At 45.1% G+C, this 14,494-nt stretch overlaps 1 protein-coding gene across 2 annotated transcripts in view; it reads right to left on the reverse strand.

Moving 5' to 3' along the window:
- Positions 1-264: 264 nt before the first annotated feature.
- WNT9A (Wnt family member 9A) overlaps positions 265-14,494 on the reverse strand; it is a 57,650-nt gene continuing 43,420 nt past the window's right edge. Inside the window, exons 4-5 of one of the 2 annotated variants that reach the window (XR_009276967.1) lie at positions 5,491-7,108; positions 265-5,378 (exon numbers count right to left, since the gene is read on the reverse strand). Coding sequence is in view for 1 of the 2 variants with exons in the window: in XM_058833077.1 (XP_058689060.1) it covers positions 6,635-7,108 (474 nt within the window). In the remaining variant the exon portion in view is untranslated. Of the gene's footprint in view, positions 7,109-14,494 lie in introns of both variants that reach the window. The other variant, XM_058833077.1, reaches the window with a different exon arrangement.

Below are 14,494 nucleotides of genomic sequence, written 5' to 3' on the forward strand. Positions count from 1 at the left end.
GCAAAGTATGATGACCACGGAATCCCATGGGAAGCTGATGGAGTCCCTCAGCTTGTTTAACAACGTCATTTATAATGGATGGAGAGGCGTTTCTCCAGCTCAGGGTACCACTTTTGGGGCTCAAATTAGCCCCAAGGCCAGGCTTATGCTCATGAATAAGGCTGAAGGAAGGATCTCCCACAACCACTGTAAAAAGACTTTTCCAACAGATGTGAAGAAAGAGGAGCACGCTTCAAGTATAATTTAAAATACATTTATTGTTTCATTTGTTCTTGCTTTTTTTTTTCTTTTTTTTTGTTATACAAAGATGTTAAATAACTTAAATACATTCTCAACAGTCACTCAGAATCAGATTTATACCTACAAGCTGTACATATGAGGTAGAGAAAAATAACTTAGGCTCCCATAAGACATTGGAAAATAAACAAAACAAAACAAAAAAGAAAAACAAGAAAAATACGAATCCTTCATGTTAGTATTCCCACCTCCCTTTAAAAGGAAATGCCATCCCAGGTGTGCAAAACAAATCCTAGACTTTACATTCCTGCTTCGAATTGTTAAAGGTGGGGTGGTCCAAGGGAAATTCCTGGGCTGTTTAGGTGATTGGTGTTTCAGATGGATCCATGCTCAAGGGGAGCTGGAAGGATTATCCACACTTATCTTGATTTTCCTGAATTCAATCCCACCTCTCTTAACCTGGATGTTTTTGTCCCCTTCTACTGTCAGCAGGGAAAACTGGCACCTCCACGTGGGCCAAGCACCTTCCAGAGGTGCCTCCAGTGACTGCAGACCAGGGGCTCCTTTCCTAAGGGGGGGAGATTCCAGATCCATTGCACAACAATGCCAACACCTTTCCCAACATTCCTGAGGGAAGTAATCTCTGTCCTTTCGGGTCATCTCGCCCAGTGCTAAGAAGGGCTTTTTCCCCATTTCTGAAAAAAGGCAGAAATCTGATGTTTCCCCTGACAGGTGAATTTGATGTGTTTGCATAATTCTGGTCTCCCCACTCCCTCTCTGCACCTGAGGAACTGTAGTTACAGGAAGCCAGAGTAGAACTGTGCTGCCAAATCCATTTTCTTTTCCTCCCCGCCCACAAAGCCTCAAGATTCCCTTTTTCCCTTTGTTTGCTCTATTCAGAAACACTCCGTTTCTGGAACTTGCAAATAATTTGGTAAAATCCAACATCAGTCGGGGAAAAACAGATCTAAAAGCTATTCAGTGCTAATATCCATGGCCAGGTTTCAGGGGCTTGAGCAGATTCAACCAGGAGGTTGGAATGAGATGGATCTTACAGACCCCTTCCAATCCCAAAATCCACGATTCCTACGATTCCTCTGGACCTGATCCTGTGCCATACTGAGCGATGTGGTCCAGAGAGGCCGTATCTTGTACTTCTTGTGGGAAAACGTCACTTTCTAAAAGTCATCACCTAATTAGCATCCTAAAAACTGAAATCCAGGATGAGCTGGCCACAGAAGCCAGACTCAACCCAACAGATGTGCCGGCAGAGCTGGATAAACCGGGAATGAGGAGCTTTACTGCACCTGTTCCATCGGGTACAGAACAGACCGGATTTTACTGCAGCATCAACTGAGGAATTTTTCACAGGCACCATAATCCACCAGAAAATCACCTTAAGCAGCATCTACTCCATGAAAGTACCCTTGAGAAATCTGTCCCTTCATCTGGGGTCTCATCCAACCCTACCCCAGCCAAAGCACCCGACTGTATGTTCCCTAAAACAGGGCAGCTGAAAAACGACGGACAAAGGAATTCCAGACCTGGGCTGAAGGAAGGCAGATGTCAACGAGCTGGTTGACAACAAAAACTCCTCAGAAATCATTTTAGCCCCTGCTCAGGTCTCCAAGCCAGAAATCTCCTAAGTGCTTTAGAAAACAGGGTCCATAAATCATTCCCTGCTTCCCAAGGTGATGGACAAACTTCCTTAAGCACAGCAGATCAAATCCCCACTTCCCCAGTTTCACACTGCCCCATTCAAACAGATAAAAGTTGCTCTTGCTGGATCAAGCCTGGAATTTGGTCCTCTTCATTTAACCTTGCAGTGTACTCAGATTATGATTTTATTTTCCCCAACCACCTTTTTAAGAGCCGTTTGTCCCAAGCCAACTGAGCTCAATGGCAAATCCCTGGTTATTTGGAACAGATTTGGGATTTCCTCCATCCAGACCCATCTCAAAACCAGGATCTTCAGCTAAAAAAGGGTAAAGTTGAAATTTTGGGGTAGATTTTTTATACTCATTTTTCATAACTCATTTTTAGCATTACTAATGATAATAATTAAAAAACCCTCTTTGATTAAACACTGCTTGTTTCACCAACTGGAAATTTTGATAACTGGAAGATAAAGAGAACATAATGTTTAGGACTTGTTTTGCATTTCTCCACATCTGGCATAAATGAGTCAGTCACACAGAATAGAAGCTTGTTAAAAAACAGATGACGGGTGCAACAATTATTTCTGTGGGTTTTTATTTCTTTTAATAGAAAATTCTAATATAAAACAGCAAACGTTTTCAGTTTGCCTTGTTTACAAAAATATTATATATATTTTTTTTTTTATATTTCTGACATAACTAAAATGCACTATTCAATAAAAATATTCTTCCATCAGCTAACTTCTCTTTTTAAAAAAATTAATAAAAAAGTTATATAAATAATGGTTGCACCCCCCCACCCCAAAACTGATCTGGCTGGATCAGTTTAGGAGAACCAACATTTTGACACTTTTGGGGGGACAGGGGGTGAAAGGAGGTCAGGAACCAGAGATCTCCCCTCCACCCATCCGTCCTTCTCCAGTTACATCTGAGCAAAATCCTGTTTCTCTGGGGATAAGAATAAGGGGGAAAGTTGCTTTGCACTTTTTTTTTTTTTTTTAATATATATATATATATATGAAATGACACCGTGAAAAAGTTCAGGGACCCCAATCCACCGCTGAAGTAGTTTTACAAAGCTGAGCAATTTCACTGAATTGCACTGGAGATCCAATGGTGTGGTGGCAGAATCAGCCTCTCTGGAAAAATCCAGTTTAATCCAGCTGGGACAAAAAGGTTTTACAGGACACTCCTCAGTGTTTTATACAGGAGTTCCCAGTCTCTTGTTTAGGCTTTTCCAGATTTGTGGATGGAGTAGCGCTCCTACTCCATGAGTTAATTAAACTCCAACACATCTGTCACCATCGGAAAACCCCTGCCTTGCACTCCAAAGGGTTTCAAAATGGTTTTACATCTTCTCTCCCAGCTCCTACTTAAGCTCCACTGGATTTTTCCAAAAGGAGGCTTTTTCCCCCATTCCTTCTTCAACAATAAGGCAAACATTGGAAAATGCTGGAACTAAAGACCCCCACCCAAAACACACCCACAAAGTGATGCTGGGGGGAGAAGAAAAATAACCCACATTTGTTTTACCACCCTAGGTCAAAAGGCCAAGAAGACAAGTTCTCCTGATTTCAGAGTGTTAGTATATTTTATACACTGCCTATACATTTAACACATGTGCCTCGCTACTATTTAGTTATTTATAATTTTTTTTTTTTAACCACAGGAGAATAAACCTTGCTATTTACAATATATAACAGGCAAGTACTATATCCACATGAACATAAATACAACTTGTGGTGTTGTTTTTTTTTTTTTGTTATTCATTTTTTTGTCTTTTTATTTTCTTTTTTTGTCTTTTTTTTTTTTTTTTTTTTTTTTAAATACTTGCAGAAAGCATCCAGGCTTCAGTGCGTGAGTTATAATACACAGAAGAGCTCTTTCACTCAGTAGTTCATTCACTCTTGGCTGCTTTCTTCTAGACAAGCTTGGACAATCTGCCTTATTTCCCACCCATCTCTCTCTCCCCTGCACTGCTGAACACACCAAGCTTCCCTATCCCATCCCATCCCTTCCCAATCCCGGCATTTTCTCGGCCAGGATATCCGTGCCAACACTCCCCTCTCTTCTGCTTCCAGGGACTCATTCTCCTCTCACACCAGTGCAATGTGGAGTTACTCCAGCGAGGTCAACGGAGACAGAGACACCAGTGAAAAGGAGGAAAATGAGGCCCACGGTTTAAATATAACAATAATAATAATTAATTATTAATAATAATAATAATAATGCACATAAATTGTGGCCCATTCTTTAATTAAGAGCAGATTAAAAAAAAAAAAAAAAAAAAAAAAAAAAAGAATGGAGCCAGAAATAGTAATTCAGACCCCAAAATTCCTGTTTTGAGCAGGTTTGGAGCTGGCTTTACTTTGGAGGGGAAGAGCTATTCTAGAACACACAAAAATGTAACAGTGAGTTTGCACATATGTGTGAGAGAGAGAGAGAGAGAGAGAGAAAGAGAATTTAACATAATACCACATTGAAACCATAAGAAGGTCCTTCTGAAGGGCTTTACAATAAATAAATGTTCAATATTTATATATATATTTATATATTTATGTGTCAGGGTGTGTATATATATCCATATATACACACTGAATAATAGGTTTCTAGGCAATTTATTTTTTAAACCATTAGACAAACTGCTCAGGGGTGAATTTCCCAAAAGCTGCGAGACCTTCCTGGGGTGGAAGGTGGGAATTCCACACGTGGATTCCACCTTCGCTCCTCCAGCATTATCCCAGCCTCCAGAATTGTACAGCAATTAAGGAAACACCAAAAAAGAGACATTTTGCTTCACTTTGCAGAACCATGGTGCTATTAAACAGTAACATCCTGTCCCTCCTTATGCCCCCTCCTCAAGATTTGATGCCAATGAGTAGGGCTGGACTGCAGATATTGGTTACCAAGAAAACCCCAAACCTATCTTTTCTTTTCCCAGTAGATGCATAGGAACAGCTTAAATATTAGTGGCCACAATTTGGGAGGAAAAAAAATTTAAAAATTAAATAAAAATAAGGGAAAGGAGATTTTGCAAAATAATGGTCTGTCTTGGGAAATCGCTCTCATTTTGTTTTACTGATTTTTGCAAATGCTTGAGAATCTACTCTCTTGAACACCAGATCAATGGCTTATAGAAACTTGGTGGAAGTTGCTACCACTGGACAATCAAAAATTGCTACCAAAAAATCAAACAAAACACCCTCTGCTCCCCATTTTTTCCTTAGAAAGCTTCATTCAGGCATTCTCTGGCTGCCTCCAATCCACTTTTATATGAAGAAAATTGGCACGCCAAGTCCTAAATCTCCTCTTCTAAGCAAAAAAGAAATGCTGGAGGTTGTCATGTATTTCACAGCGTTGGAGTGATCAACCCCTGCAGTCAAATTTCTGGCTTTTTCAGGTTGTCTCTGTGTCAATTGGCTATTCCAAATCCACGAGTTTGGTAGGATTTAGCAGGTGTGTTTTTAAAATACAGTTCTCGATCTAGTGGTTAAAAAAAAAAAAAAAAAGAAAAAATTAATCTTAAGGTCATAGGGTTTACATACAGCTTGTGTCATGTACCACTGCCATGGTTTAGAGTAAATGGAATGATGACCTAGGAAAGAAAAGTCAACTCCTCCAGAGGTCTGATCCAGGCCAAAACGGCTGCTCCACAACGCACGACAGCCCCGGGTTCCAAGATGCACTCGGATTGCTCTCGTCCTACTCAAGAGAAACACGTCCAAATTCAGCTGGCATAAGACTCAACAAGTTCCAGTTGGGATTTCTGAAGCAGTTACCACAGGTTGACCTCCATCAGCAAGAGGCGGGAAGAGGAGAGGAAAATAAATCGTGCGCGAAGTGAAAATGAAACAAAAGTATCTAGTGGTTTAAAAAAAAAAACAACATTAAGTTTAAGACAGCGATAGTGCTAAAGAACCTGCACTTGAGCGAATTGTTTCCAATAAAGAACGTGGGATTGGACTGAAGGGACAGGCACGTCTGGTGTTCTGCTGACTTCCCAACCTCTTTCTTGGATCTATTTCTGTCTGTTTCTTTCTGCTGGGTGGACCCAACGTTGTTGAGCTGTAGGTGACAATGCACGTGGATACGGAGCTGTCATTAAAGAGCTGATGCTCCCAGTGGGTCTCTTTGTCAGAGCCTGGTGTGCTCCATGTGCAGAAACCCCACTGGAAGAACCCATCATTCCCTACAAATCCCTCTCCAGTTTTAGGAGAAATAAACGCCGGCTTCCTGCATCACCACGCTCAAAGCGGAAAGATCTTTTGTACCTGCTCAGCTCTCTAAGCAGTTGGGTGATCTCCAGGAATAAAGACGTACAGGATATTTATGCCAAAGGGAATATCTTAGCCCAGGGGTTCATGGAGGATGGCTGAAACAATGTTCCAAGGAGAAATGATCCGTCAAACTGCGTAGATGGTGAAGGTCAACTGGTGTCTAACCCCAGTGTGACAGGCACTTATTTCCACATGGTTGGACCTTGTGAAAATTCAGTCTACAGGAAAAACAAAACAAAAACAAAACAACAAAACAACAACAACAAAAAAAAAAAACAAAAACCAAAAAACCCCAAAACAAAACAGCAACACAGCCGGGTCACCTGTACCCTACAAAGTGCTTATGTCTCAACATAGCTTCCAGATCCCAGAAGGTCAATCAAACCCTGTTTGTCTCCATAGGCAGTTCTCCAAGCTGGCCCATCCCCGGGGGTGGCCGTGCAGCAGAAGCCGCAGGTTGTGTCAGTCCTTGCAGGTGTAAACCTCCTCTCTCTGGGTGCACTGCTTGCACTCCACGTAGCAGCACCAACGCACCTGGCACTGGCACGGGCGCGTCACCACCCGGCTCTGCGTGTTGTGCCCCCGGCCGCAGCAGATGCTGTCGCAGTTCTTGTCCTTGTAACACTTCCGTCCCGAGGTCCCGGGGGAATACCGACTCATCAGGCAGAAGCTCGGGGAGTCGTCAATGTAGACGAGATCTGTAGTCCTTGGGATTTGATCGCTGTGACCGGGGATGGATTTTTTAGGGGGGGAAATGTCGCCTTCCCCCGTGGCCTCATTGGTGGTGCTGCCCACCTTGAGCGAGGTCTCGTACTTCTGCTTCAGCTGCTTCCCGATCTCGTGGAAGGGGGAGAGCTGCCTCCAGCACGTTCGGACGGTGCAGGATCCGGACACGCCGTGGCATTTGCAGGTGGTCTCCACGCCGGCTTTGATGACCTGCAGACACACACACACACGGCCCCAGAGAAAATCAGTCATGGTGGAAGAAATCAAAACACCAAGTAAAACACCACATTTTCTAGAAGACACTTCAGGGACACTAAGTTGATGATAATACAAAAAAAATGACTGTTGGAAGAAGACAGAAAACACATCCTACAGGAAATACTTGTTTCAAAAGGCTCTTGGTTCCCAGAGTATGACATTTGCCTGCAAAAACTTTGCTTAATGGGCTAATTAAAGATACTAAAAAGGTGCACAATGATTGTCCAGTGCTGCCATTCATCATGTTGACAGAGATCTGAAGCTGTGATACAACTAAGAGTTTAATACATACTTTAACACCTACTTTTCTCTGCCAATAATTAGGTAAGATATAAAAGTGGAAGAAGTTAGTGGAAAGAGGTGGGGAGTGGCACATGCTTCAGAGCAGGAATGTGGACAGTAGGAACCTTCTCCATACCACAGAACCCCAAAGCCAAGTATGAGCAGAAGTAATCATAGTTCAGCATCAACAACTGACTGATGCTCAACAAAGGATCCCGTCCTTTTCAAATCAGCTGCAATGAAGAAGTTTCACAGCACAAAACCACATCCATCTCCTTAGAAATGGCATTGGAATGGTTCCAGTTCCCTTTCTTCAGAGAGAGATTTACACCTGGGATACCTCCATGGGCAACACAAGAGCAGAGATGTTATTTGGACAGCCACAGAAACTTCACATTTTGTCCACAGATTATAAACACAAATTTGTATTTACAATTTTCCCACCCTGCCCCTTCCCCAAAATTAGTTTCTGTTGACTTTAAATGGGTAAGGTACAACCACCTCTTAAAACAGCAGGTGAGATCAGAGTTTGTTTTACAGAGCTGGGTCCTGACAAGGTACCAAAGTACTCTTGAAAGTGCCCTTCCTTCGGGCATCTACGGTACCTAAAAAAGAAGAAAACAACCTCCCCCCGTGCCCATGATGGCATCTGGCTACGCTGTGGCCTCCTGACAGCAGAGGACTGGCTGCAGTCCATTTCCTGACCATCCGGTTCTTAATTATTTGGCTGCACAAATCCTGCTGAGCCCCATGTGCAACCGTGCAATAGGTCATGGACTCGGAATTGGGGCCTGGCCCAATTGTGATATTCCAGAAACGTTTTTAGAAAGACAATATGCATAATGCAGCCTTCAGCAGAGCCTGTCCAATGGTCACACTTCATTCCTGTGACAGCCAAAGACCTCTGCAAGCGCAATCCAATAATACACAGTAGCATTCAAAGCGGTGACGGGTTACAGGGGGAGATGTGTTGCTGGTTATAGCGCTCAGCTGGGATGGCTTGGGTAAGGGCTGTCACGCTTTGAGTGCCAAAGTGTCTCGCCAAGTCCACAAGAAATCCCACAATGTCAGACAAGAGCGTGCAGAACGCATTTCAACACCAAGGCGGGGGGGAAAAACCCCAACCCTCACCCGTGCCCTCCCTCGTGTAAAGTCCTGTTTCAGTGCTTGTCCAGAAGTGAGAGCTGAGTTGGTGTGAAACAAAGCTCCTCCACCTGATTTCACGCCCACACCATCAGCAAACCGGGCAGAAATTGCTGGGATACTTGGGAAAGGGCTGCACACTGCAGTCATTCATCACTTCAGGCTTTCCTCAACCTTTCCTCCTCCCCCAGCGCTTCTGCATCTGCTCCACCTGGAAAAGGAGACAACCCCCATTGTCCAGGAGCTGGGAAAACAAGAAACCAACGGGAACTGGCTCAGCTTGTAGTCATGCTCCTGGACTTGGAGCTGATTGAACAAGACAGGGTCATGAAACTCAGGAAGGGAACCTGGAGTCGGGGCTGTTCTTGTCAGGAGCCACCTCTCTGGAGCTCTGTGGGAGTGCTGATGTTGCCGGAGCACTAGAGCCAAGGCATCCACGTGGGGCTGGTGGATACAGCCCAACACGTGTTGGAAAACCTGATCCTGATGGATTGGCAGCTGGCTGATGGCAGAAGAGCTTCGGTCAGGTAGGTTTAGGCACTCGAATCACATCAGCCAGCCAGGGCTGACCTCACTGAGGCAAACACTTGATTTAAACACCTCCATTTGAGAAACACCTCTGAGGTCCCATCAGAGTCAGGGGAGCCAAAGCAGGAGAGGGCCCTGCAGTGAGGCAAACACCTGCTCCACTGAACAGCTCTCCAGGCTGCCACTGACAGCTGAGCACATCTCTATCACCAACGGGAGCCTGGGGACCCAGCTCACACAGAGGCACCTCAGCTTGGGGATTCTGTGAGCAGAACCCCACCCTCCGGGCCAAATTCAGGTGTCTAAATATCTCCACCTAGCACCAAAAATTGAGGTGTTTTAAAACATTCTCCTCACACCAGCTGTCCTTCCAGCAGCATAAAGGTCTCTCAAGGGGTAGTAATAAGTACTAATAAATACTACTAATAAGTGTATTTAGGTAGATTAATTCTATTCTCCTCATCTGGGCTCAAACAAAGTTCCACATGAACCCTGGCCTGGATTTTCCTGACTCACTTCTAGCTCCTTCTTAAGCAGTGGCTGGGACAGCTCTGGTGTCATGCACTGGTAGACCAAAGCGTAAAAGGTTTCCATTGTCCCTATCCCCATGAATGCAGCAGTTCACGAAATCCAGCGTGTGGATTTTCACATGGCTGCCGTGCAAGTGCGGCGCATCCCAACCGCCCCGTAAACCTTCTCCTGGAAGGACCAGGAAGGGCTCAAGAATGTTACGAGACAGCAAGAGTGAAAATCCTAGAAAAATTCCTCGCCCAGGCAGCCTCCCCTGCTGCTGTCAGTCACGCTGCAGCTCCTCGAGGCGCTGCGTGATGGGGAACTGCTGCCTCCGGGCCCCAACCACCCACGAGCCAAAATGAATCTTGGCAAAGCCCTTCTGGTTCCTGTCCCGCTCCCCAGCTTCCACAGCGACCTTTCCTCCTCTTGTTGCAAGCTCCTGTCAGAGACACTTAAATCCACCTCATTTCTTCAGGAAGCAGAGCAAGGCTGATCCAAGTCAGCAGGTTGCTTGGAGCAGCATTGGAGAAAGCTTTGCTGGCTGGATCCTGGGACAAATGTCTGGATCATGCTTTCAAACCTGCAGGGGCTTCCAGGATGGGAAAAAACACAGTTTTTATTCCCAAAAAAACTCTTGGTTAGATGAGGAAGAATAAGTTTTTACCATATAAAATCATATTTCAAGAGCTGTAGTAGCTTTTCAAGGCTCATCACAGTCCAGGGCCTGATTTACCCTTATCCTACACAGACCTGAACCTGTTCTGAACACACCACTGAATAATCACCAAGGATGTGGCCACCTGCACGCTTGTCACAGATGTGAAGCAGAATGGCTCAGCTTCCATCCAAGGCACAAAATATTTCATGCTCCCCACAGCCCCAACTCTACAGCTACCACGCAGCAGCAGGGTTGTAGCAACTCAGGAGTAACAACAAGGAGCATCCTTTGAGTATGGTGTGCTGTAGAGAGCTCCTACCATGAAAACAAAGCCAAACAAAGACAAGTGGTGGGTCAGGGATGGCATCACACATGGAAATTCCACCCTCCCACTCTCCTCTGAACAACCACCTGGTTTGGCAGTCTCAAACAGAACAGTTTGGGAGGAAAATAAGGATTTTTGAGCTATTTAGCTTGACTTAGGCACTCAAATTCCCGCTGACCTTGCTGTGAGAACACCCAGTACTGACAAACGCAGAATGAGGAAAACACAAAGCAAGCCACAACCATTTTTCCTGGGGTTTGCTGCTCGGAGGAAATCAGATAGCGCTGCTGGATTGCCTTCCCAACTGGCTTTACGAGGAGCCACGGGGAAAAGGGATCACAGCAGAGCATTGCTATGCAACATGTAATCCTTCCTCCCACAATGGTGCGCTGCGAAGCTCAGACTAAGTGCCCCCGTCATGATCAGTCTCAGACATGCTGCAACACACAATTTCTCAGTGTTTTAGCTGAAACGCCGAGGACAGGATTCCCATTCATTCCCAGCTGGGTCACGGGGCTCTGGCGGTGGTTTTTTTCAGACAACTCTTGTCTGGGCAGCAGCAGTCCAGGGCGGACACCCAGCCGTGGGAATTCCTCGCTTATTGCTCCGCTGTCGTCATGGCTGGGCTGCGGCTCCAGGGCTTCAAACCATTCGCTATGGTTTGGGGGACAGGAGGCAGCAAACCCTCCTCGGAGGCAGCTCGTACGGGGAAAAGCCCTGCCTGGCTTCGGAAAGGGCTTTGGGATGCTTCCCCACAAATCCAATCCCTTCCATCCCCCGCATACAGAGCCCTCTTCAATTTAAGTAGGCTTAGTCATTCTCTCAGCTCAAGTATTAATGTTTGTTTGGACAGCAGCCACGGTCCCCACACACAACCAGCGGACCAGACTTGTCCCCTCACACTGGCCAACGCCAATTGGCTGAATTAAAAAAAAACTTTCACAGATTGTTAGAAGTTGTCCTTTCTTTTTTTCTTCTACCTTGTTAAAAAGAAAAGGTTTCCTTTCAGCCTGTTCTCAACCTGCTTTTTCAGAACAGCTTTTCCCCTCCTACCACCCTTCCCTTCTTTAAAAAATGGGAACGCTCATATTTGAGTGACATAGGTATTAAAATACAAACATTTAAGCATAGAACAACATAACCCTACTTAAAGTTGAGAACTTCAGAAGTATTTTCCCCATGCTCAGTATTCCTAGCATGCTTCCCATGCTAAAAAAGCTCCACATAAACAACCAACTGCAATCACTTATGGGACACAGCAAGCAATTTTTTTCCAGAGTATTGATTTCCAGGCCTAAGAAAGGCTTTGGCTGAGCCATTCTCAGCCTGGAAGGAGAAGAAAATCCAGAGAGCACGCCTGGGCATTCCTACCTGTCATAACCTGCAGCAATTAATACCAGTGGTGGCCCTGAAAACTGATCTGTACATTAAGAGCTCTTCTCAGGTTGTTATTTGCTGGGTTTGATTTGTACCTTGCTAAACATGTGATGCCCCATTTCTCACTTCTCATTTCAAACACATCCCTAAAAAACTGCCAAAAAGGATGCTTTAATTATTTTTTCTGCTTTTTTTTTTGTTTGTTTGGTTTTTTTTTGTTTTTGCATGCACCAAGTTGATTAAGCTCCAAAACAGCAATTATTGCACATCACGAGTGCGCAGCAAAACCTGGAGCTGGACTGGAACTGTGTTAACGAGTAGGAACTGTGTGAGACTGGATGGTCAGTGCTTGTAAACACTGCCTCTGCAGCAGGAGAGTTGTGCCTCCCTCCGCCTGTGTGTGACCTTTAGTGAGTCACTTAATCTTTCTGGGTCTCAATTTCCCCCCTCTGCCCAACGGAGCTCCAGAAATGAAGAGGGTGGCATGCTCTGATAACGTGTTATGTGATAGCTCATGAAGTTCCTCAGACAGATGATAGCTGGGCAAACATCTCCCTGATATGGAGAGCGCATCTCCAGCCCTCCAGAGAGATCCCTGCCAGCACCGCCTGGGGGGAAAAGCCATTCCTCACATGGAATTCCAAAATAAGCAAGTCAACAGCAAGGGAAAGTCCAGGCACCTCCCACTATCCTCTCCAGAGCATCCCAGATGGTTTCAGGTGTAGCTGCCTCAGGATGGGTCTGGACTTGAAGCCTACAAGGGTGACAAGGACCTTGACAGGGGGTTGGGACAAGGCGACCTTTAAGGTCCCTTCCAACCCAAACCATTCCAGGATTCTGTGATCCTTCAGAAACACCTGCTCTGCACAGACCAAAACATCTTGTGCAAAAAACAATGAAGCCTCATGAAAGGAACCAGTTTCAAAGCAGAAAACTGCTTAAAGAGATCTTTTCTCATTCTCCATTCCTGCCTCCCCATAATTTTGTACTAATCACCCTCAGCTCTCAACACAACTGAGGTTACACACGGGCTTCAGGCAAAGGTTTGTGTCCCTCCTTCTGGAAGGATGAGGAAAAAGGCAATGAGAACATGATAATTTCTTTTTCTAGGGTAACAGCAGCCCCTTTTAATTGTGCCCCTTGGATCTGTAAGACATGCTTGACCAGACATACCTCTGGAAGAGGTCAGCACTCCTGGGATTAAGAAACTTAGCAACGCTCCAGAGAGGGAGTTGGAAAGTCATGTTTAATGATACTTTGCTGAGAAACTGGGCAAATTTAATTAAAACATCACTTACTCAAGCCCAGTGGAACTAATTGAGTGCTCTAATATTCCGCCTTTTCATTAATGGGTTACAAAAGAGGGCTGCACTTGTGTGTACAAGGGGGAAAAGGGGGGAGGATAGAGAGAGGATGAGAGCTTTAGCAAGGCTGCCTGGGCTTCATTTAATATAACTCAGAAACTTCATTGCTGGCAACGGAGCTTTAATACAGTTGACTTCACCCCCATCCCCTCCACACACACATCTCCCCCCAAAACACCCTCTCCACCCAAGACCCCTCCGAAAGAATGGCTGAATGAGGGAGAGTCGATCTGGCAAAGGAAGGGAAATTGCTTTTTTAATAAGTGGTCTATTCAGAGCTCCTGCTTTTCAATAAAGAGAAGGCTGGAGAAGTCCTGGTCTAATTACCTCATCCTCACACTAGACAAGCTCGCCCTTTCATTAACCACTGAGGTCATATCATATAACTTGGTGAGCCACCACAGGCACAACATGTTCAGTGATTATTTCACTGGTGGCAGCAAAATTACAGGCAGCCCATCAAGGTTGTAAAAAGGAGAAGTAAAATCATAATTAAATGAGAACGTCTACCAAGAGACACTAAAACTAGGCGGGATAGGATCATGTCACCCTCGCAGAAATACAAGGATTGTTTGCTGGTGTGACACCATGGAGAAACTGCTGCGGTGACCAGGAGGGGAGAGGGTTGCTTGCCAAATTAGTCAATCCAGCACTGGTCCTTTTTCTGCTGGGTCTCAAGGGATTATTTGTATGTTTTGCCATGGTTGGGAGTAATGAGATGGGAAAAATGACACGTAAAGGATCAGAGGGAGACCACCAAGCTTGTGCTGTATCTTTCGCAGAGACTCTTCCACTCCCTCAGCGAACACACACATCCATGCACTGCAAGAACCCCAGCTCCAAAATGTCACACATCGAGGCTGTCTGCACTCCTGTGCTGCCTCTGATCCACCCCAAATCAAATCCAGATGAGATATTGTTCCAATAACCACACCAGGTTAGTCCAAAGCGGTTTCAGACTGCTGCAGTCACTGGGTGAGCAAACCCTACCCGATGGTTGCAAAGTCTTTACGGCAGGAGTTGGGTGGTGAGCAGCTTCTTTGAAGACACAGAAAATGTGCTGAGAATCATATTTAACTCACTACCTTTTTCTTCAAGGAAAATATCCTTAAACTCAGCTAGGAATGCTCTCAGCCTCCATCCTCTCA

This window comes from Poecile atricapillus, chromosome 2 (genome assembly GCF_030490865.1).
Source record: "Poecile atricapillus isolate bPoeAtr1 chromosome 2, bPoeAtr1.hap1, whole genome shotgun sequence".
NCBI lineage: Eukaryota > Metazoa > Chordata > Aves > Passeriformes > Paridae > Poecile > Poecile atricapillus.